Here is a 23,742-nt window from a genome sequence, read left to right on the forward strand (position 1 = left end):
TACTTGAGGACAGATGTACTGCTGTTAGCCGACGTGTTTGAGACGTTTAGGCGGACGTGTTTCAAGCAGTATAAACTCGACCCCGCATGGTATTACACCAGCCCAGGTCTGTCGTGGGACGCCTTGCTTAAAAAGACCGGAGTTAATTTGGAATTGCTCACAGATTACGACATGCACCTATTCATTGAGAAAGGCTTGCGAGGTGGGATTTCAATGGCATCCAAAAGATACGCGAAAGCAAATAATCAATACGTGAAAGGTTACGATCCTAACAAGCCAACCAATCACATTCTCTACCTCGACGCAAACAACCTGTACGGCTGGGCCATGAGCCAGTATCTACCTACAGGGGGATTCGAATGGGTACCCCACGTTGATGTTATGGGGGTTGCACCAGATTCGAACAAAGGGTATATCCTCGAGGTTGACTTAGAGTATACCAAGGAATTACACACATCACACAACAGCTACCCCCTGGCCCCCGAACGTATGAGGGTTAACCCAGACTGGATGTCTGAGTACCAACATAACTTGTTAGGTGGGCGTGTGACAGACGTTGAAAAACTCGTGCCTAACTTAATGAATAAGACCAAGCACATCGTTCACTATCCCAACCTACAGCTGTACCTGTCGTTGGGTATGAGGCTGACCAAAATACACAGGGTGCTCATGTTCGACCAGAGCCCATGGATGGAGCCCTACATCAGAATGAACATAGACCTACGAAAAAAAGCCACCAGTGATTTTGAGAAAAATCTCTACAAGCTCATGAACAACTCGGTGTTTGGTAAGACTATGGAGAACCTGAGGAAACGCGTGACCGTAAAGCTGGTTCGGTCGAGTGAGGAAGACAAGCTCAGGAGATTGATAGCCAGTCCGGCATTCAACCGTAGTAAGATATTCACAGACAACCTGGTTGCCCTACACATGAAGAAAAGCCACATAAAATTCAACCGGCCTGTTTACGTGGGGATGAGCATCCTCGATTTATCCAAACACCTGATGTACGACTTTTACTACAACGAGCTCAAGAAACAGTACGCCGACAGGTGTGAAGTGCTGTACACTGACACGGATTCCCTGCTGATGGAGATTCGAACCGAGGACGTGTACGAGGACATGAAAAAACACCTCGATTTATACGACACCAGCGACTACCCTAAGACCCATGCCATACACAGTACGGTAAATAAAAAGGTCCTAGGTAAGATGAAGGACGAGTGTGCTGGCACGCCCATAGCCGAGTACATAGGTTTGAGACCTAAGATGTACTCCATACTGAAAGCCGACAATAGTGAGATCCGGAAGGCTAAGGGGGTTAAGAAGTATGTGGTGAAACAACACATCAAACACGCCAGATTCAAGGAAGCCCTGTTCAAGACCCGTACCTTTAGGCATAAAATGAACACACTTAGAAGTGATGGACATAAGATATACGGACTGACTATAAACAAGACGTCCCTGTCGCCTATGGACACTAAACGTTGGATAGCTATTGATGGGATAAACACATACGCGTATGGACATGAAAAAATTTGAGGCTATTTACTACAGCCCGCGTGGGTACTGGAAAGGAGCTAGCGCAGTAGATAAGCTAGCTAAAATAGCGCGAGTACCCCCGGAGGAAGCCAAAGCGTGGCTTGAAAAACAAGCCCTGTGGCAGATCTATTTGCCGGCACCAATCTACGTGCCTAGAAGGAGGTTCGGTATTAACATACCTAATAGCGTTCACCAGGCAGACCTACTGTTCCTACCCCACGACAAGAGGTATAAGTATGCCTTAACCGTAGTGGACGTAGCCAGTCGTTACAAGGAAGCCGAACCCTTGACCACGAAAGATTCGGCCCAGGTAGCCAGAGGATTCGAACGCATATACAAACGCAGTCTGCTGACGTGGCCAACAGAGCTGCAAGTTGACCCCGGACGGGAGTTCATGGGTGCCGTGTCACAACTGCTAGCCAAACACGATACAAAGGTCAGGCGTGGCACGGTTGGAGCCCATCGCAGCCAAGCCATAGTTGAGAGATTTAATAGGACTTTGGCTGAGCGCTTGTTCGGCTATCAGTATGCTAGGGAGATGGCCACCCCTGGAAAACGATCGACTGAATGGGTCACGAGGTTACCCAAGGTGGTGTCGGCAATCAACCATGAAGTCACCCGTCTCACCGGTAAGAAACCGGCAGACGCTATCAAACTAAAATCAATAGTTGCAGAGTCGGCCGCTCCATTGCGTGGGAAGGAGAAACAGATACCAGATAGGGCCCTAGTGAGGTATCTATACCAGCCGGGGGAACACGAGGGTGATAGCCGTAAGCGGGCCACCGATCCTATATGGTCAGTCAAAACTTACAACATAGATAAAGTGGATATGAAAGCCGACGAACCTAACTTGTACTACTTGAGGGATGGGCCGGGTAGGGGGTTTGTAAGAGAAGAATTATTGATCGTACCGTACGGCACAGTGTTACCTCCAACACACGTTAAGTAGTAGGGGTAATAGTAGCAAGAGCTAAGGGCCCAACCAAAGCCTTATTTACTAAATAAGGCTTTGTAGAGACTTTTCTTGAAAGTGTTTTAGAACCCCCATTGTATATACTACTATTTTTGTACTTCCGGGCAGCCGCAGATGTATGTTCGGGTGTTGGGGTGCAAGAATCAATTGCATTTATTCTGATGGATGTGAAAAAAACAGCAATGCAGAAGTTAACGAGAAAGCAAATGAACAGAATCTAATGTTGACGAATATCTAGGAACAGGCGTCCGCATGACTGTACATGACAGTGCAAGTGATGATGGTTACTTTGATGGACTACATTTATGATTTGAGAGACCCTGATGCTTTATTATTAGTGTATGCTGCATGTGGTAAACATTGGAATAGTAAAGGTATACCATATTTCATGAACTTGACTCTTATTAAAACTGACTTTTGTGATAGTTTCTTCTTAATTAAGGCTGCACATAACTGCAACCATGTGTTGTCTGCACGTGTACTAGGAAAACATGTTAAACTGCTTCCCTTTGCCAGAAATAAGAAAGTTGTGAACAATGAAATTCATGATATATGCAGAAGTCTGATATATATGACATGTGATGCTATGTCTTACTATCTAATAAGTATGCTGTAAGTTTTAGAAAAAAGAAAATCATCCCTTCTTAAAACATTCAGCTTTGTGAATTATATTTGCTCCAGATCTTTCCATATTTTGTTTCTGTTGGCCTTTTTGTGCTTCCTATCATGAGTTCATAACAAAATACCAGATTGTTTTATAGCCCTGGGTTTTCTTATAGTGGCAGCTACGCTCTTGCAAATACAGAGGGTATAATGTTCAGTGTCATAGAATTGTAACTGTAATATACTGACACATTCATTGTTGCTTAGCCAATGGCATTACTTGTTTGTTGGATCCTTTTCGACAGACATACAGGTATGTGTGCACACCTATATTTCAAATTTATTATCAAAGAACATGACACATAACCCACGCATTGATCACCAAACACCAAATTCAGTTCCAACACTGGGAAAGTCTGCAAACAACCCACCACTCTGCTGAAAGAGTGTGTATGGTTTTACTTCACTTTTAGCAATATTCCAGCAATATCACGATGGGGAACACTGGACATGGGTCTCATGATGAGCAAACACTTTATAACCACCCATGCTAAAGGAGTAGAATTCATGCTCTCAAATTTCCTTCAGGTATATGCTCACCCATACTGCTTAGTGGAAACAAAACAGGCTCAGTGCTGAAGACAATGTATGTATTTTATATAGTCTTTGGTTTTATGAATTTACTGGAATCACTGGCTGATTAAAGTAAACTGTAATTATGACTTGACAACAGCAACACTCCATTTCCATGTCAAACTCTTTCATACAACGATACATAACTGATACAGTGTAATGAATGTACAGTGGCAAACATGTATAAGGAGTGCTTTCATTCATTTTGTCCATGCCAACCCATGGGGTCACTTGGTAGACTTACTTTGGTGTCATAAAAAACATCATCACCAGGCCCCACCGGTAAATTATCAACGGTACCTTACATAATTACGATCGATTTCTTAACAAACATTGGGACGTCTTTATTTTCCGTAGTAATGAAATGGTAGTTAGGGTGAAATACACTCTCACTGCACGCTTATCAACTTTACACGACTGAGCAGAAGTAAACTAAATGCTCTTCCGTGTTCAACTGAGAAGTTGTGCGTAAGAAAGACGTACGACCTGGTCACATAAGCTCCGCCCACTAATAATTATTCATGTTCAATCAGGACTTAAGACCTGTCGGGGTTTAAGTGCTCAACACACGTATCTCTTTATTTTTCATGCCCTAATGCTCCCAAATCAGTGAAGGCAGGCTATTGTAACATTCCAGTTAATACCTATATCCCCAACCCACTTAGGTGTTTTAAATGTCAGATATATGGACACGGTGTAAATACCTGCACATTGTCTGTTGTGTGTGCTCACTGTGGTGAGAAGATACACTCAACAGAAGATTGTGACAGTGATTATTAAAAAATGCACCAACTGCTCAAGCGACCATTCTTCATTTTCTAAACAGTGTCCAATTTGGAAAGAGCAAATGGAGATCAATAAAATAGAATTTGCACAAAATATCTCCTTTTCTGAGGCCAAACAAAAACTGGTAAAGAGATCTGAACTTTCAGAAAGTTATGCTACAGTAGCAAAAACATCATCGGGGTCTAGCTCTAAAACAACATCAACCACAGGCTGCCAAACTACCTTGACTTGGGTAAATTGCGATTCTCCACAGCTTTTGTACCCTGTTATATCATCACAGACTGAGGACTCACTTCCTAGTACATCAAAGTCTTCTTCTGATCACAAATCATCATCATCTCAGTCACATTCAAAGTCTCAATCGACAGCTGATAGTCAGTAAACCCCCTATGCTCTCTTTATATTTCACCGTCTTCGAAGTTTGCCAAAACTGATCTTCAAGCTCTATATGACCAACTCACGAAGCCCTGTATTGTAATGGGAGATTTAAATGGGCACAACCCACTCTGGGGTAGTGTAACTACAAACACTAAAGGTAAATTGTTGGAGGACTTTTGTTCTGACAATGATTTATGTATTTATAATGATGGTTCCAGCACATATTTACACCCTGGTACAGGGACCTATTCTGCTCTCGACTTGTCACACACAAATTCAGAACTACTTTATGAATTCGAATGGTCAGTCCATGATGACCTCTGTGGAAGTGACCATTTTCCTACTGTATTAAAAGCTGTAACTCCATCTGATGTTCCTCCATCATCAAGGTGGAATTTTAAAAAGACTAACTGGGTTTTATATGAAACACTGTGTGCTGAAAAACTTAAACCCGAACGTTTTATTGACGTTCCTGATGCTATGAAATGTTTTTTCTGATGAAGTGAATTCCATAGCTGATGGGTGTATACCAAATTCCACATATTCGAAAACCATGGTTCAGCGATGAATGCCAACAACCTAGGAAGGCAAGGAAAAAAGCAGAAAATTATTTCCGTCGCCATCCTATGGTGCATAACTTAAATAAATTAAAAATTTTAAATGCTAAAGCGTGGCGTACTTTTAAAGGGAACAAACGCCAATCTTGGCAAAATTATGTATCCAAAATAAATTCTCGCACACCCATGTCCAAGGTATGGAACATGGTCCAGTAAATTGAAGGTAAGGGAACTAAATCTACAGTCCATCATCTTAAACATGGAGATCAATTACTTACGGATAAATCAGATATTGCGAATAAACTGGGCGAGACTCTCGCTGAACATTCTTCCTCTACTAATTATATACCTAAATTTCAGCAATATCAAAAACAACAAGAAAAGAAAACTATTAACTTCAATTCTGATAATGGGGAAGATTATAATGAAACAAATTCTATTCATGAACTCCATACTGCTCTTGATCAGGCTCATGACACTGCTACAGGAGCTGATAACATACATTATCAACTCCTGAAGCACTTGCCAGAATCCTGTTTAGAGACGCTCTTATTAATTTTGATGATATTTGGACTTCCGGGAAAGTTCCTTCTTCATGGCGTGATGCCATAGTAGTACCAATACCTAAGCCTGGACGTGATCATACGGATCCATCCAATTATCGTCCGATTTCATTAACTAGCTGTGTTTGCAAGACCATGGAGCGTATGATAAATAATCGACTTGTTTGGTACTTGGAAACAAATAATCTCATAACAGATATACAGTGTGGTTTCCGTAAAAACAGAAGTACTGTCGACCACTTAGTGCGTTTAGAATCATTTGTGAAAAACGCGCTGATTAATAAACAACATGCTGTGTCTATCTTTTTTTATCTTGCGAAGGCATATGACACTACTTGGAAATATGGCATTTTAAGAGAGTTACATGACTTCGGTTTGCGAGGTCGTTTGCCTCAATTTATTGCCAAGCTTTTAAATGACAGACAATTCCAGGTCCGTGTGGGTTCTACCCTGTCTGATCATTACAATCAGGATCAGGGCGTTCCACAAGGCAATATTTTGTCTGTCACTCTTTTTAGCATCAAGATCAACAGTTTATCTAAAGTTTTAAACGATTCAATTGATGGATCGTTATTTGTGGATGATTTTAATATTTCCTGTTCGTGGTAAAAATATGCATACCATTGAACGGCAATTGCAGGTGTGTTTAAACAAGATAAATAAATGGTGTCTTGAAAACGGCTTTAAATTTTCTAAATCAAAAACTAACTGCATACATATTTGTCGTAAATACAAACCACATAAAAACCCTGAACTGTCTCCAGATGGCACGCCGATCAAAGTTGTGAAGGAAGCCAAGTTCCTACGTTTAATCTTTGATTCACATTTGGCACCCGTGGCGAGCCACCTCCTCGTGGTGGGTGCTGGGTAACGCCAAGAGCTCGCCGACACCCCCGTAGTGGACCCGGGGGCATATTTGGTCCACCAGCCTGTTGGCCGTGGGTTGCGGCCCTGTGTCGGTGGAGGAGGGGATCCTGGTGGTTGAGGGCAATAGGAACCTGCAACCGTGTTCCTGTTGCCCAACACACCACTTTGGCCCTTACTTCACCTAGACGGGTGGTTGAATGGGCCCGATTCAATCAATCGGCTGGTCACGTCGAGCCCTGTGTTTAACTTTTTATGCTCTTAACCTTACTTGTGGAATGGTCTCTGTTGACACAGTTTCAGATACTATATACTTACCTAGAGCATATACCCAGAAGGCGGTGGCTCATGGGTCAATCTGGTTGATCTAGATCCGCTGGAGTATAACAAACCTGTATCCCTTTGGTGTTAGTTTGCTGGATTTCCGCTTACGTATGGCATCGCCCTTGTTGGCGCCCCGTGGTGGGCGGGGAGCAGGTTTGCTGAACCATATAACATTTCAATATGGGGAAACAAAATCCAAAAAAACCAAAACGGCAACTTTCAGAATCTGATTCTGAATTAGATTCTTCTGACGATGAAATTGTCACAAAACTTCTCTATTCTGAAAGAGATACTTGGCCTCGATACCTTGTCATGGAAGCTAAAGGTGAACGTCCTTTAGCTTCATATTCACCATTTCTTTTAGAAAAAGGACTTAAAGGGAAGGCTGGTGAGTTAAAAAATGTTTAAAAAATGCGTTCTGGAGCTCTTCTTATAGAATGTGCTCGAAAAGCCCAAGCTATAAATTTGATGACTTCAACAAAGTTAGCAGATATCCCCGTAACCTGTTCGGCACACAAGACACTTAACTTCAGCAAAGGTATCATAAGAGACCGTGATCGCAGTCTTGCTGATGAATCCATTGAAGAAATTGTGTCAGAACTCCGAAGTCAAGGTGTGATTGACGCCACACGATTTACATACCGCAAAGATGGTCGTGTGTATCCATCCAATACCTATCTCTTGACTTTTGATACCACGACTCTACCCAGTTCTATCAAAGTTGGCTGCTTTTCCATGCCTGTAGACCTCTACATCCCACGACCTACTCGTTGCTTTAAGTGTCAGAAATTCGGGCATGGTCAGAATTCATGCAAAGGTAGAATCACTTGTGTCAGGTGTGGTGAAATTGATCATGACGGAAATACGTGTACCCGTCCTTTAAAATGCTCTAACTGTGATGGAAACCATATGTCCTCCTCAACTGACTGTACTGAATTCAAATATCAGTCCCTTGTACAAAAAATTAAATGTGAGCAGAAAGTCAGTTACGTGGACGCAATGAAACAGGCAAAGTCAGTTACTTCTGCCAACACAGCAGGGCAATCGTATGCGTCAGTCACTAAAACCGTAAGAACTGTCAGCACGACATCTGTAGAGTGTCAAACAGATCTTACATGGACAAATGGTGAAACACCAAAACCAGTTTCTAATCCAGAAAACACAGTTCCGGTTCCAAAATCAAGATCAGTATCTACCTCAACATCTGAAACCTCTGCTAAAGTCGTCGAAAAACATAAAAATGAAACTTCTAAAAAGAAAAATCAAACTGATCGAGTGTCAAAGGCACTGAAAAATCCCGTGCAACAGTACAGCAAGTATGGGTTGCTCGAGGATATGGATACAGAGGTATCCCCCCATGTGAACATTAATGACAATGCCAGTGGTCACTCGCCCAAAAAGAAAGGACGAGCATTGTCACCCGTTACTGCCCCTTAAATGACTAATACAGCCTTAATACAGTGGAATTGCAGGGGACTGAGGACCAATTTTACTGATTTACAGCTATTAGTGCAAGAGTTTACACCGTCAGCTATATGTTTACAGGAGACTTACCTAAAAGAAATTGATATTTTGGACTTGCGTCATTTCAATGCATATCACACTTTTTCACCACCGGGAGTGAGGGCAAATGGAGGATCTTCCATCCTTGTTAAACAGGATGTTATTCACAGCCATGTTATGCTCAAAACTAATCTTCAGGCTGTTGCAGTGCGACTTACTTTGCATGTTGCTTTTACATTATGCTCTCTGTATATCCCACCATCTTCAACTCTTCAACTAGCTGATTTACAAGCCCTCTACAATGAACTTCCTAAACCCTGTATTATCATGGGTGACCTAAATGCCCACAGCCCACTCTGGGGTGGTTCAACCACAAACGCCAAAGGTAAATTGCTGGAGGATTTTATTTCAAATAACGATTTATGCATTTTTAATGATGGTTCCAATACATACTTACATCCTGGCACAGGAACATATTCAGCCCTTGACATGTCAATTACTGATTCACACTTACTAAACGAATTTGAATGGTCAGTCCATGATGACCTCTGTGGTAGTGACCATTTCCCAACACTACTGACACCTGTAGCCCCATCTGATGTCTCTCCGTTATCGAGATGGAATTTCAAAAAGGCAAACTGGTCTTTATACGAAACACTGTGTGTTGACAAACTTACACCGGAAAATTTCTGTAATGTTCCTGATGCCATAAAAAGTTTCTCTGATGAAGTAACTCTCATTGCTGACGAGTGTATATCAAGGTCCTCTTCAATTCCACATATTCGAAAACCATGGTTTAACGATACATGCAAACAAGCTAGAAGAGAACGGAAAAAGGCAGAGCACTATTTCCGTAGACACCCCATGCATAATTTGAATAGATTTAAAATTTTAAATGCCAAAGCACGGCGTACTTTCAAACAAAGTAAACGCCAATCTTGGCAAAATTATGTATCAAACATTAATTCACGTACGCCAATATCTAAGGTCTGGAATAAGATCCAAAAAATCAAAGGGAAGGGCTCCAAATGTAGCATTCATCATATTAAAGACGGAAACCAGTTGTTAACTGGTAGAAACGAAATTGCAAATAAACTTGGTGAAACTTTAGCAAAACATTCTTCTTCGTCCAATTATGACCCTAAATTCCAAAAGTACCAAAAACAGCAAGAAAAGAAATCTGTTAATTTCAATTCAGATAATGGGGAAGATTACAATGAGGTATTTTCTATTGATGAGCTCCATACTGCTTTTGATCAGGCTCACGACACTGCTCCTGGAGCTGATAACATCCATTATCAACTCCTGAAACACTTACCGGAATCATGTTTGGAGACACTCTTACATATTTTTGATGACATTTGGACAACTGGAACTTTCCCTTCGTCATGGCGTGATGCTATAGTTGTTCCCATCCCCAAACCTGGGCGTGATTATACTGATCCTTCCAATTATAGGCCCATATCATTAACTAGCTGTGTTTGCAAGACCATGGAACGCATGATAAATAATCGACTTGTTTGGTACTTGGAAACCAATAGCCTCATAACAGATATACAATGTGGTTTCCGTAAAAACAGAAGTACTATTGATCATCTAGTGCGTTTGGAATCGTTTGTTAAGAATGCCATAATTAATAAGCAACATGCAGTGTCAATCTTTTTTGATTTAGAAAAAGCGTATGACACGACATGGAAACATGGGATTTTGAAAGATTTACATGACCTTGGATTACGAGGCCGTTTGCCGCAATTTATATCCAACTTTTTAAATGACAGGCAATTTCAAGTTAGAGTGGGTTCTACCCTGTCTGATCATTACAGTCAGGATCAAGGTGTCCCACAAGGTAGTATTTTGTCTGTCACATTATTTAGTATTAAAATCAACAGTTTATCAAAGGTTTTAAATGATTCAATTGATGGATCACTTTTTGTGGATGATTTTAACATTTCTTGTCGTGGGAAAAATATGCATACCATTGAACGTCAACTGCAGTTATGTTTAAACAAAATAGATAAGTGGTGTCTTGAAAACGGTTTTAAATTTTCTAAATCAAAAACTAGTTGCATACATTTTTGTCGTAAATACAAACCACATAAGGACCCTGAACTGTTCTTAAATGGCACTCCCATCAAAGTAGTCAAGGAGGCCAGGTTCTTAGGTCTGATTTTCGACTCGCATTTCACTTTTCTTCCGCATATCAAATCCCTGAAAACTAAATGCCTGAAGGCACTTGATTTATTAAAAGTCGTGTCTAATTCAAAGTGGGGAGGTGACCAGACTACCCTCCTCCATCTATATCGATCACTTGTCCGTTCTAAACTTGATTATGGCTCCATCGTGTATGGTGGAGCCTGCAAAAGCAACTTAAAATTATTAGATTCTGTTCATCATCAAGGTCTAAGACTTTGTCTTGGGTCCTTTAGAACCTCTCCTGTTCAGAGTCTATATATTGAAGCCGATGAACCATCTCTTACACACCGCCGTCTAAAATTATCTTTACAATATATAACAAAGCTATTCTCTAACGAAACTAACCCTGCATATAACTGTGTTTTTAATCCTCTCTACGATGACTTGTATAACAAAAAGCCTTCTCTTGTTCCACCGCTCGGGCACAGAATTAAACCCTTTCTTTCTTCGGCCGGCATTGAGCTGGAAAATATAGCTCCCTCCCGTCTTCTTTCTTCTCCTCCTTGGCAGTTGGTTAGGCCACAAGTCGACCTAACATTAACGACATTTAAAAAATCAGAAACTAATGAATTACAATACAAACAAGAATATAATCAATTACAACATAAATATAGCAATTATAAATCCTTATTTACAGATGGGTCCAAGGATGGTGGCGCAGTGGCTTGTGCCACTGTCATTGGATCCAGAACAATATCATCTAGATTACCAGATAATAGTTCAATTTTTACTGCAGAAGCTAACGCCATATTAACGGTTCTTAAATATATTCACAGACATCCTAGACATAAACAGTACATAATCTATTCCGACTCTCTTTCATGCCTTCAGGCTCTTAAAAACCTATCATGTACACATCCACTTTTAATAGAAATTATGGAGTTATATAATGATCTTGCTACTGGCCAAAGCGACATCGTATTTTGTTGGTTACCAAGCCACGTTGGCATTTCTGGCAACAAAATGGCCGATCTTGCTGCTAAGGCAGCACTCAACAAATCTGTGACACCACTTCTGATTCCATACTCAGACTATAAAGCTACAATTAGATCTTATATCCGTGATCTAATGCAGAAGACGTGGGACACCCAAGTGGGTGTTAATAAATTACATGAAATAAAACCCTATATTGGTTACACCTACTTGGGTTGTCAGTCCAGATTTGAGGAGGTTGTTATGCGACGATGTCGCATTGGTCATACTAGATACACTCACGAATATATACTTAAAGGTGAGGATCCTCCGTTTTGTATCCCTTGTGATGAAGGAATCACGGTCAAGCATATCTTGCTTGACTGTATTGATTTTGCCATCACAAGGGAGAAATATTTTCATGTCAAAACAATGAAGGATCTTTTTAATGTTAATTATCATTTAATCATTGAATTTTTAAAGGAAATAGAATTATTACATAAATTTTGAATAATATGTTTTGTTAATAGAAAGCTGATATTTTAACCATGGTGGTAAGAATTGTCACCTGCGATTGTTAGTGGCTGTACCCTCAAAGGGGGTTAAAGTAGCGTAAAATTATTGTCCCCCTGAGAGGATACGTAAGTCCCAAAACTTTCAAAGTGAAATCTAAACTGACCAATTTTTTAATCGTAGTATTTTTGTCATTTTAAATTTCGGCTACATTTTCCTACAATCACCAACGGCTGAGGGGATGGTGTAAATCCAGCTAGGGGCCATGCAGGTAGCAAAAGTAATGTAAGTCCCCATGGTCCCTAGTATGGTGATCTACCTTCGGTTGTTGGCGATCTACAGCCCGTATTTTATATTGTATTGTCCAAATGGTGGTATTTGTTTTAACTCTCAACACTAGTTTTAATTGTAACTGTGATATTCTAGTTGTTTTACTGTCCTTTGACGACAGGTGTTTATAATGTATACATATTTCATTTCAATATAGAAATGTTCTCGTCACGATATGGCTGAAATATTGCCGATGTGACGTTAAATTGTGACTCACTCACCCATTTGATTCACATTTAACGTTTTTACCACATATTAAATCACTTAAAACTAAATGCCTGATAGCACTTGACTTATTGAAAGTTGTTTCAAATTCAAAATGGGGAGGGGATCAAGCTACCCTTCTCCATCTCTATCGATCACTCGTTCGTTCTAAACTTGATTATGGCTGCAAAAGCAACCTTAAACTTCTTGATCCTGTCCATCACCAAGGTCTAAGACTTTGTCTTGGGTCCTTCAGAACTTCTCCTACTGACAGTCTTTACGTTGAGGCCGATGAACCATCTCTTGCACAACGCCGTATCAAATTATCTTTACAATATATCACTTAACTATACTCTAACGAATCTAACCCTGCATATAACTGTGTCTCCAGTCCTCTTTATGAGGATTTATATAGCAATAAGTCTTCTCTTGTTCCACCTCTTGCTCTCAGAATAAAGCCGTTTATTGCTGCTGCTGGTATTGAGCTGGAAAATATAGGACCCTTCCGTCTTCTTTCCTCTCCCCCTTGGCAGTTGGTTAGGCCACAGGTTGACCTAACATTAACTACATTTAAAAAATCAGAAACGAATGAATTACAGTGTAAACAAGAATATAATCAATTGAAACATACATGTTACAATTATAAATCGTTATTTACAGATGGGTCCAAGGACGGCAGCGCAGTTGCTTGTGCTAGTGTCATTGGATCCAGAACAATATCTTCTAGATTACCAGACAATAGTTCTATTTTTACAGCAGAAGCTAACGCCATATTAACAGCTGTTAAATATATTCAAAGACACCCGAAACGTAAACAGTATATAATATATTCAGACGCTCTTTCTTGCCTTCAGGCTATTAAAAATATTTCTTGTAAACATCCACTTTTAATTGAAATTATTGAACTGTATAATACTCTTGCTACTGGCCATCGTCTTTTGTTGGTTACCCAGTCACGTAAGTATTTCTGGGAATGTGATGGCCGATCTTGCTGCCAAGGCAACACTCAACAAATCTGTGACACCACTTCTTCTTCCATATTCAGATTACAAAGCTTGCATTAGAACGTATATCCGTGATCTGATGCAGAAGAAGTGGGACAGTGAAGTAGGTATCAATAAATTACATGAAATAAAACCGTATATTGGATACGCCTACTTGGATTGTCAGTCCAGATTTGAGGAGGTCATCATGCGACGATGTCGTATTGGCCACATGTAACAATTACAAAATACATAATAAGGTTAAAATACATGACAAGTACAAAATACATAATAAGTACAAAATACATAACAAGGTTAAAATACATAACAAGTACAAAATACACAAATTGTAAAAGTGTGCTGGAAATATAAACTATTTTAACATGTCTTGTTTATCTGTTTGGGATCAATTTAGAACACCTTAAACAATAATACAATTGTCAGTGAAAAGGTTTACATTTTTACAAGTCCATGATGTATTCAAAGTAACCACTGGGTCATGGGTCGAAAGTAGTTCCTATGCAAATTAGCCAAATTTTAATGAGGTCAGGCCTGCTGTCTTGTCCCTGGTTTCTATTGGCTGAAGATGTGCAGCATCTTGCTTGGATGTTGAATTTAGTTGCTTTTGGAAAGTGTGAAGTTTGTTCACTTGCTGTCTTTCTCCCAAGTGGGAAAGGTGATTTGAAAGTCATGTGAAGAGGAAATTGACTTTGGTGGATTTCAGGTTGGTTATATTTGATTTTACAGAAAAGGAATAAACTACAAAAATATGTTCAGTTGTTCAAAGGTTCATTGAGTATTCATTGTAACTGAATTTATGCATTTGGTGGAGGTATATTTTGACTCAAGGTTAAAGTAGTTGGTGTTGATAATTTCACTTCCAATTGATTCAGATTAATGTTTGAGTCCAAACAGATTGTACGTTTACTGTTCTGGTGAGAAAATAGCATTTCCATGCTAATTACGGCATACATATTTTAGGTCCTTGGAGGGTGTATTTTGGTGCCTCACAACATGTGGTCAGTTGATGCAAGTTGTCCCATAGATGGTAAGACAAGCTGATATGTTACTGTGTTTGGAAGATGCCAAAAGTTTTTCATAACTGCACTTCTAAGAGTCTTGTGTAACTGAACCTTTAATTCTGTGATATCCATTTATTAGGGCTCCTTGCTGCTAAGCAGGAGGCCTATTGTAATCGTTCGTGTTTTTATTATTATTATTATTTTTTATTATTCCGCCGGATTTTGTACCAGAGCTACAAAGAGCACCAGTGGACAGAATCGCTTGAAACAAATCAGGCAGATGCCCATCGAGGTGTAGATATTCCCCATTAAAATCTCAAGGCTGTAGGCCCAATAGCAAAGGGGAGATAAATCAAAATCAATTTATTTTTTTCAATTTCAACTTCAAATATCTCAAAAACTACTGATCCTACGAGTTCCAGATTTCTTGAGCAGATGCGCAATCAAAATGTCTAGACTTTCGCTTAGACGGGTCGAGTCGCTAAAATACACCGTTTGGCCGCTATTTTGGATGCAAGTATTTGGTGCTGTTTTTCAAGCAAAATCACGACTGCTTTGCTCTCAAAATCTGCTGCACTCAAACTGCAAGAGCTACGGCTTTAAACTTTCCAGACTTTGTGGCTAGGCATTTCTCTGGCGAGAGGCATCGGCAAATCTGGATATCTAGATACGATGGCCGCCATGTTGGATACTACTTTTGGGCAAAATGTGTCTTCAAAACCTTTCACTGGCTTCTTTTAAAAAATCGTTTCAAAGAAAACATAGCAGATACAAGACTTTCAATGCTTGATTTGAACTTGCCTATGGTTGTTGAACAATTGCTCTTTTTGGTCATATATGAAAAGACGAGCTATGTTGCGATCCCGACTGGTTTGCCCTCAAAATCTCCTGCACTCAAACTGCAAGAGCTAAGGCTTTCAAGCTTTCCAGAGTTTGTTTCTAAACTGAGAAGTCGTGTTGTTAATGCACCGTGTGAATACTGTGACAACAAATTTTAGCCAAAAGAATGAAAATGTGTTTGAGACGTGCCCCAAGTGATAGGAAAGCGTGCAAAACAAACTTGTCTACATATGTGCTTTGCGTACGTCAAGAATTACGAAGAAAGGCTTGGAAAAGTGTACCTGTAATTGTAAAGAATATTGGCACTGAAACCTTCAAGATTGTTGAGATTTACGGAAATGCGCACTATTTTATATCACCGACGGCCCTGGAATACACGATAAAATGTGTCAAAATGTGCAACTCTATTTTAGACTTCTCGGATAAATATCATTTTTAAAAACTTCTTTGTCTAGAACTCGTTGTGTTTGTACACAAAGACAAAATGCGAAAAGGTGAAAGGCTTTTGTGTGTTTTGTAGAGTATGTCTGTATTTAAAAAAGGAAAAGCAGGACTTAAGGTAAAAACTAAAACGTGGAATGGTTACGTCCCTTGGCCGGTTACGGGTTAGGAGCTCTAGACTGGTAGCGTTTGTGCTCGACGCAGTGCTACGTTAAATCAGTCAAAATCTGTTTGGTTTACGCTGTCGCTGTGAGGAGAAACAATATTCAACAGTTCCGGACCATGAATGTCTAGAACAGCTTTAATGCGATTTTGAAGTTACACAACTGCTGAAGGTACGTATATTTCAAATCTGAATCTGTAGTGATGTGGATAATGTAAATGTATGTCCATCGGATGTACTTGTCTCCTATTTTCGAGATGCTCCTTGGAAACGTACGTTGAAAATTATTTAATATGTGTCCCAGGTCTGAGTTTTGGAACACTTTGGTGAATGGAAATCATTAATTAGATATAAATGTGATGAGAGCTATACATTTATGATGCGAGAGTGTAAAATTCCAATTAATTAACACTGTACAGTTCTTGAATTTATTACATTTGATAGTAAATCGAGAATTTACATATTTTGTATGAAACTAATAAGTGCATATGGATAATATTTTGCTATCATTATTAATTCTGTGCATTTATTTATCCAAGTGCGGATTAATACTCTTACAGCATTTGATAACTGGTTCGAGCCAGTACATATATGGGTAGCTGTACTTCTGAACTAATTAATGGATGCAAAGTCCTAAAACTTTATGTGTTGATTAACTTTTTATTCTGTATCCAAATATCATTTATGTATATATTTTAACCAGCTGGTGTAATGATTACTTAAGCTAGGATAAATGTGTTCCAAGGCCTTTTCATTGTGATTTCATGGGACACCTGCAGTTTACGGGTCCCTGCCTTCGGCAGGCTCCCGGAAGTAGAAATGTATTCTATAGAGCACGCTCGCGCCTTCGGCAGTAAGCGACGCGCGCAGCGCGTCTAATATACAAGAAAAGCACGCGACAGCGGGCTGATCTCCGTTAGGAGGCATTTTAGACGATTTTAAAGGTCATTTTCGTGTTTACTGGCAAAAGTTTAGTTTAAAACTTCGTCTAAAAGACGAGAGTTTTAAACACGAATTTTGGTGAAGCTCCAAAACATGAATGCAATCGTTAGTAATGGAAGGGAAATCCCCATGACGTTCCTTTTCTCTGATTGGTTAAAATCTGGACGCACGTGTCGAATGTTCCAAATAAGGTAGTGGGTTACTACGAATGCCACAACTTTAACGCGCACGGTTGGTGAGTTGTATTATTGCTTGTCGCTTGATTTAAACTTTGTTCATTTCACTTGCTTAGCAATGGCTGTTAGGAGAATGGTGTATGATGATTTGTATGAGTTGTGTAGGGATGAGAGAAAGTTGATGGATTGGTTGGAAGCGTTTGGTTTGATTGGAGATTTTAGTGGGAAGTGTGTGAAGTGTGAAAGTGGGAGTATGGGAAAACGCAAGGATTCGAGTCGGAGTGAGGGTTATGTGTGGCGTTGTTCTAATAAGAAATGTAACCAGAAAATTGTAGCAAGGCGTGATTCTTGGTTTTTTAGGTCTCATTTGTCCGTTAGTGAAATCATGAAATTGACATTTTATTGGGTTTATCAAGTGCGAGAGAATTTTGTTAAAGTTCAGTTGCGTTTGGGTTCTGATCACACTTTGGTTGATTGGTTCAATTATTGCAGAGATGTGTGTTTGTTTGTGATGGAGGAGGAGAATGAGATGATAGGAGGGCCAGGGATTGAAGTGGAGATTGATGAGAGTAAGTTTGGGAAACGCAAGTTTCACCGAGGAAGGCGAGTGGATGGTGTGTGGGTGTTTGGGGGTATCGAGAAAGAAAGTAATAGGATGTTTTTGGAAGTTGTGGAGAAGCGTGATGCAGATACCCTTTTGAGTGTGCTTAGAAAGTGGGTGCGACCGGGATCAGTAATTCATTCCGATTGTTGGAAGGCGTATTCAAGACTGAATGAAATGGGTTATGAGCATGTGACGGTGAATCACAGTAAGGAGTTTGTGAATGCGGAGAATGGTGCGTGCACTAATAAAATTGAGAGTACATGGAGAGCGGTGAAAGCGTCCCTGCCCAGGTATGGAACAGCGAAAGGATTGTATGACAGCTATTTTGTAGAGTACATCGTGAGAAAGAAATATTTACGTTGTTCTGATGATCCTTTTCTTACATTTCTTACGTTTATCCGCCGTGTGTTTGACCCCCAAAAGCCCCATGAATATTTCAAAATTATTGAAACTGAAAATAAAGAAAATGACGATGAATTTAATTCAAGCGGAGATTTGTTCTTATAAGGTAAGTGAAGCGTTTTGATATTAAATGAGATAAACTTACCTTCTTTGTTTAATAGGAATGGAAAATAAATGATAAATAATATGTATCATGATAAAAATAAATTAGGGGGGCAGTTGCCCCCCTAAAACCCCCCTTTCTAATTATTTTAAGGTAAAACAATACCAAAAAGTAGCGATAGTTAGTCAACGAATTGAACAAAAAATGGCGTCAGCGTTAGTGCTCGCTTCGATGTAAATATGGCTTCTGCGCATGTCTGACAAGTACACTTCCGGGGACCAGTAAAGTGCAGTTTACCCGATTTCATTTAAAATGCAAATGTAGTGCCTTTCAAAATAATTTTTTATCGCTATGGAATCCTTTTGTTGATAATTAATTACAACAAATTCATACTAGTTCCATTTCGGGAAATTTGACTTGAATTCATTCATACCTCACTATGGAACTTACTCAATTGTCAAAATGACAGTGTAGTCTGTAGTGTGCTTCTATGTTACTTCTTTAATGTCATTTGTAAATTATTCACACCCATTATAGAACTCACTCTACCGTTGAAATTGCAGTGTAGAGGGTTCCCTGGGTAATACCTGTCATTGTCATTTGTAATCTTTTATACCCCTTTATGGGACTCACACTACCATCGATTTTACAGTGTAGAGGGTTCCTGGGGCAATACCTATCACTGTTATTTGCAGTCATTCATATTCCTTTAAAGAACTCACACTACCGTCGAAATTACAGTGTAGAGGGTTCCTAGGATATATAAATCATTGTCATTTATTGTCATCTACACCATCTTATGGAACATCGTCCAAATTTCAATCTGAAAAGTACCTGAGGTGATACTAGCTTTAGTATAAACATACTAGCTTTAGTACAAACAACCTCGGCAAAAGGAATTCCATAATCCTGAGAAATGACTTTTTACAGCACTCCATTTCTCCTTTAAACTATCACTTGCGTCAGCTACATGTATTCAGTGTAAGGTTATATCACTTGGAGCACATTCTTCTAGCTCAAAAAGTCATGAAACCAGTTGTTGCAAAATATGAATAATATTTTGAGACAAAATGTATACATAAAGGAACAGAAATTAGGACAATTTGAATCCACGTTTGAGTTCTGAAATATGTATACATTAGTTCAATGTAACATCACTTAGTAAATACTTGTAATGTGTGTGACATGCTGGGATGTATACTACTAGTTATATAGTCACAATTTAGAGATATTAATGACAGATAACTACTGGTATGTATCCCCAATTCCCAACACAGTTATCACTTTTTAATTCAACCATATCATCATTTCTAAAATGCATTGTTTAACTCATGTAAAACTTTGCTAAGACAAAGCCATTCAAACTACAAGGAAAATGTCATGTAATTTGATTATGATACAGATAATAATAAATATTAGACCATATATACTGATTATCAATTGGAAATTTATATTAATAACCAGTCAGAACTTGTGTTACATACTAAGTTACTTTGAACCATAAATAATTATATGATGCATAAATGATCACTGTTGTATTACAATGCACTGACATATAAACATATACTATGATAAAATATCTACATACTCTGAAATTTTAATGTTCGAATATAATTTCATTTAGCACACATTTCTAAAATCCACTGTTCACCAAACTGACATTATGGAATGTATAACACACAATAATGATCTCTATTCTAAAATAAGTTCCTTTTACAAATATGTTTCAATTTTTAGTGATAATCAGTTTTGATTCTTGGATGCAAATAATTTTATAGTCAACTTGCACCACATAGAAGAAGATACAGTGAAATGCATAATATATATGAACGTATTAACTAAGTCACAAACTGGTAAAGTCACAATTCAGTGAAATGCATAATTTTTATATACACATAAACTAACTCACAAACAGGTAAAGTCACACTTGCTTTCCTAGTCCAATAAGAACATTACAAAGGAGCAATCTGGTGACATACCATTCACACCCACTCACTCACTCCTCACTTAGCTTGTGAGACATATATGTAATATGTAGACATATTAATATTTATACAAAACATCCCATTTTCACCCACTCACTCACTCACTCACTCCACACTTAGTTTTGTACAGCTTGTATGTCATATGAACTCATATTAATATTTACAGAAAACATTCCATTTCCACCCACTCACTCACTCACTCACTTCTTACTTAGTTTTAGTACAACATGTATGAAATATGTACACAAAACATCTTATACCCACTCACCCACCCACTCACTTCATACTTAGTTTTGTACAGCTTGTATGTCATATGAACACATATTAATATTAACACAAAACATCCCATTCCCATTCACTTACTCTCTCCTTCTCTTAGTTATGTACAGCATGTATGTAATATGAACACATTAATATTTACAAAAAATAGAGAGATGTGCAGTAGTTTAACATATCAAATTGCAAATGTAAGAGAGTTGAATCAATCACATGTGCATGATCAATTGTATACATAAATCATATATCATAAGGACAAGGTGACTTATGTAACCAGTTATTGTGTGCAAAGAAAATTAAATAAAATACACAATATATATATATACGATACATTACAATATACTCACTCTCTCATCACTCATTCACTCACTTTCAATTTTATATCTCAAAGCTGTTGTTATGTAATTCACAATTTAACACCATCACCAGTGAACAATTTGGTCATAAGTAACACATCCAGCACTTACTTACACTAGGGATATATGTCAATATTGGCCTAATGTTTACAATAAAGATGATGTAAGTACAATGTATCCATATTTCCTACAAGCAGGTTTGCAACAAAGGTAAAGAGGTTTGTTCTGTATCTTTGATAAACTTAACATATACTAGTATAGGAGTGTTTAATATGAGCACTTCTCAGATCTGTACACATCTGGTAGAATGTATAATGAGTTATATGTAATATGTACTATAGAAATGTTGAAATATATTTAAAAACATAAATATGAAAGCTGGTTTCTGACAAGAGTCATTGACTGTATAGATATAGGTATGCAATAATCTTAGTCTATCATACACACCCTGAAGTAAATATATTCAAGAAAGTCTAGATCTTCGTTGCTTGGAATGAAGGGAATCTCAGGGGTCCATTTCTTTATATCATATTTCATTACTATGAATGTTTCCTTCAGTAATATATGTCCGTTTCAGACTCTAGTTGTTAGTAGTCTATAACAATCTGTATCTTTGGAAAGACAGAATATACACATACTTGACATGAGCACTTTCCAGATCTATTTACAGTAGGTAGTACATATACATTATACATATGTATGATATGTTCTATATTTAGTTATAAATGATTAAATATGTATATATAGAAGCTGCCTTAGTGACAAAGACATTAACTGTAAATTAATATATGTACACAATAAACATTTGTATCTTTGGTAAGTCAGGATATACAAATGCTTTACATGAGCACTTTCAAGATATACAAAGTAGATATACATAATGCATATGTGAAATATGCTTTAGATTTTATTACAAATAATTGAAAATATAAATGTACAAGCTGGCACTGTCACAAAAGACATTGACTGTAAATAGATATAAACACATACTATATGTCTGTGCCTTTGTAATGTAATGATGTACAAATATGTATAATTGATCCTAGTTTGTTTGTATAATACAGTAGATATACATAATGCATATGTGAAATATGCTTTAGATTTTATTACAACTAATTGAAAATATAAATGTACAAGCTGGCACTGTCACAAAAGACATTGACTGTAAATAGGTATGAACACATACTATATGTCTGTGCCTTTGTAATGTAATGATGAACAAATATGTATAATTGATCCTAGTTTGTTTGTATAATACATGTACATATGTATGATAGTATTTACAAATTGTCACAAACGATACCTGACAATATGTTGTACAGTTATTTTATTAAAACTTTTAGTATTGCAACATACTTTCCAACTTAATGGACATAATTTGCAAATTTGCATTTGGTATTTTTCTCAGATAATGACTTGGTAAATATTTGCTTTCATCACTTAGAGCTGCTTTCACAAAGTGATCTTGACTGCTTCATGATATCCAAAGTATGTCGGAATAATCTGAACAGAAACATTTTTAAGTCCTCTAACATAAACATGATCAATAAGCGTTCCTCCTTCTGTAGTAGGTCCGGAAACCATTTGTACATAGCCATTTGATTCCAGCATTGTCTGTATGGAAGATGAAATCAGGATATTTTCATTGAAATCTCCCATAATAATAGATGGCTCAGAACAGTCATTGAGTTCTTGCACAAGTTCTACTAAATGCTTCCTGAAGATATCAGCTGTGTATGAGCTTGGTCTGTAGATAATGACAACATTAGTTTGTTGCTCCATGACATGAAAGCAGACATACTCTAAATTTGATATTGGTAACTGAACATATTGATAGGGTTGGGCATCTCTTGAATAGACTCCCACACCACCATGACTTTGATTCTTTAGTTCCATCAGTAGTGGGTGAGATGATTCATAGGACTGTGATCTTGTTTTATGATGGAGCATAAATCCATTGAGTTTTAGTGTATCTACTACCTGGGTATCAGGTAACCATGTTTCTGTCAAGCAATTGAAGTCAGCCTCAAGGAACCTCTCATCATTCTGCAAATCTTGTACATGTTGTTGAAGGCCCTCAATGTTCACCATAATTAAGGTACAGGTAGGCAGACTGTCACAGATGCCCTGATTTGAAGTCATAAACTTTGGCATGCTAGATAATGCAGCATCAACCTTTTCATTGCTGTATATCACTGACTCTTTAAAATGCTGAACAATTAACCCTTCAAGAGTGGATACTCGACTTAGAGCCACATATGCTTGTCCTGCTGCAAAGATTTTTTTTAATGACACAACAGCTTTGTTCACAGTTAGACCTTGTACTTTGTGTACAGTACAAGCCCAAGCTAATTTCAATGGAAATTGTCATCTAATAGTGCCACTGTTTGACACAGTCTCTTGTTCTGGATCAATAGGAGTACTGTTTGGTGGTAATTCACATGGGATTCTCTTCATTTGTCGTAGCTTCTTGCCAACATGGTCATTGTCAAACACAATGTATATTTTAGAAGGAAATGTTTCAGCATCAGTCCGAGATATGTGGCTAATAATTCCAAAGGCTCCATTCACAAG

At 38.3% G+C, this 23,742-nt stretch overlaps 2 protein-coding genes across 2 annotated transcripts; both read left to right on the plus strand.

Annotated features, from left to right (window-relative positions):
- The first annotated feature begins 7,631 nt into the window (after positions 1–7,631).
- On the plus strand, positions 7,632–8,657 carry LOC137280972 (uncharacterized). Its single transcript, XM_067812144.1, has one exon. The coding sequence runs from the start codon at positions 7,632–7,634 to the stop codon at positions 8,655–8,657; it is 1,026 nt and encodes a 341-aa protein (XP_067668245.1).
- Positions 8,658–17,501: 8,844 nt separating this feature from the next.
- On the plus strand, positions 17,502–18,553 carry LOC137280973 (uncharacterized). Its single transcript, XM_067812145.1, has one exon. It carries the CDS (start codon positions 17,561–17,563, stop codon positions 18,551–18,553), a length of 993 nt encoding a protein of 330 aa, XP_067668246.1. The 5' UTR covers positions 17,502–17,560.
- Positions 18,554–23,742: the final 5,189 nt, after the last annotated feature.

The sequence above is a fragment of the Haliotis asinina genome, chromosome 4 (genome assembly GCF_037392515.1).
Source record: "Haliotis asinina isolate JCU_RB_2024 chromosome 4, JCU_Hal_asi_v2, whole genome shotgun sequence".
NCBI lineage: Eukaryota > Metazoa > Mollusca > Gastropoda > Lepetellida > Haliotidae > Haliotis > Haliotis asinina.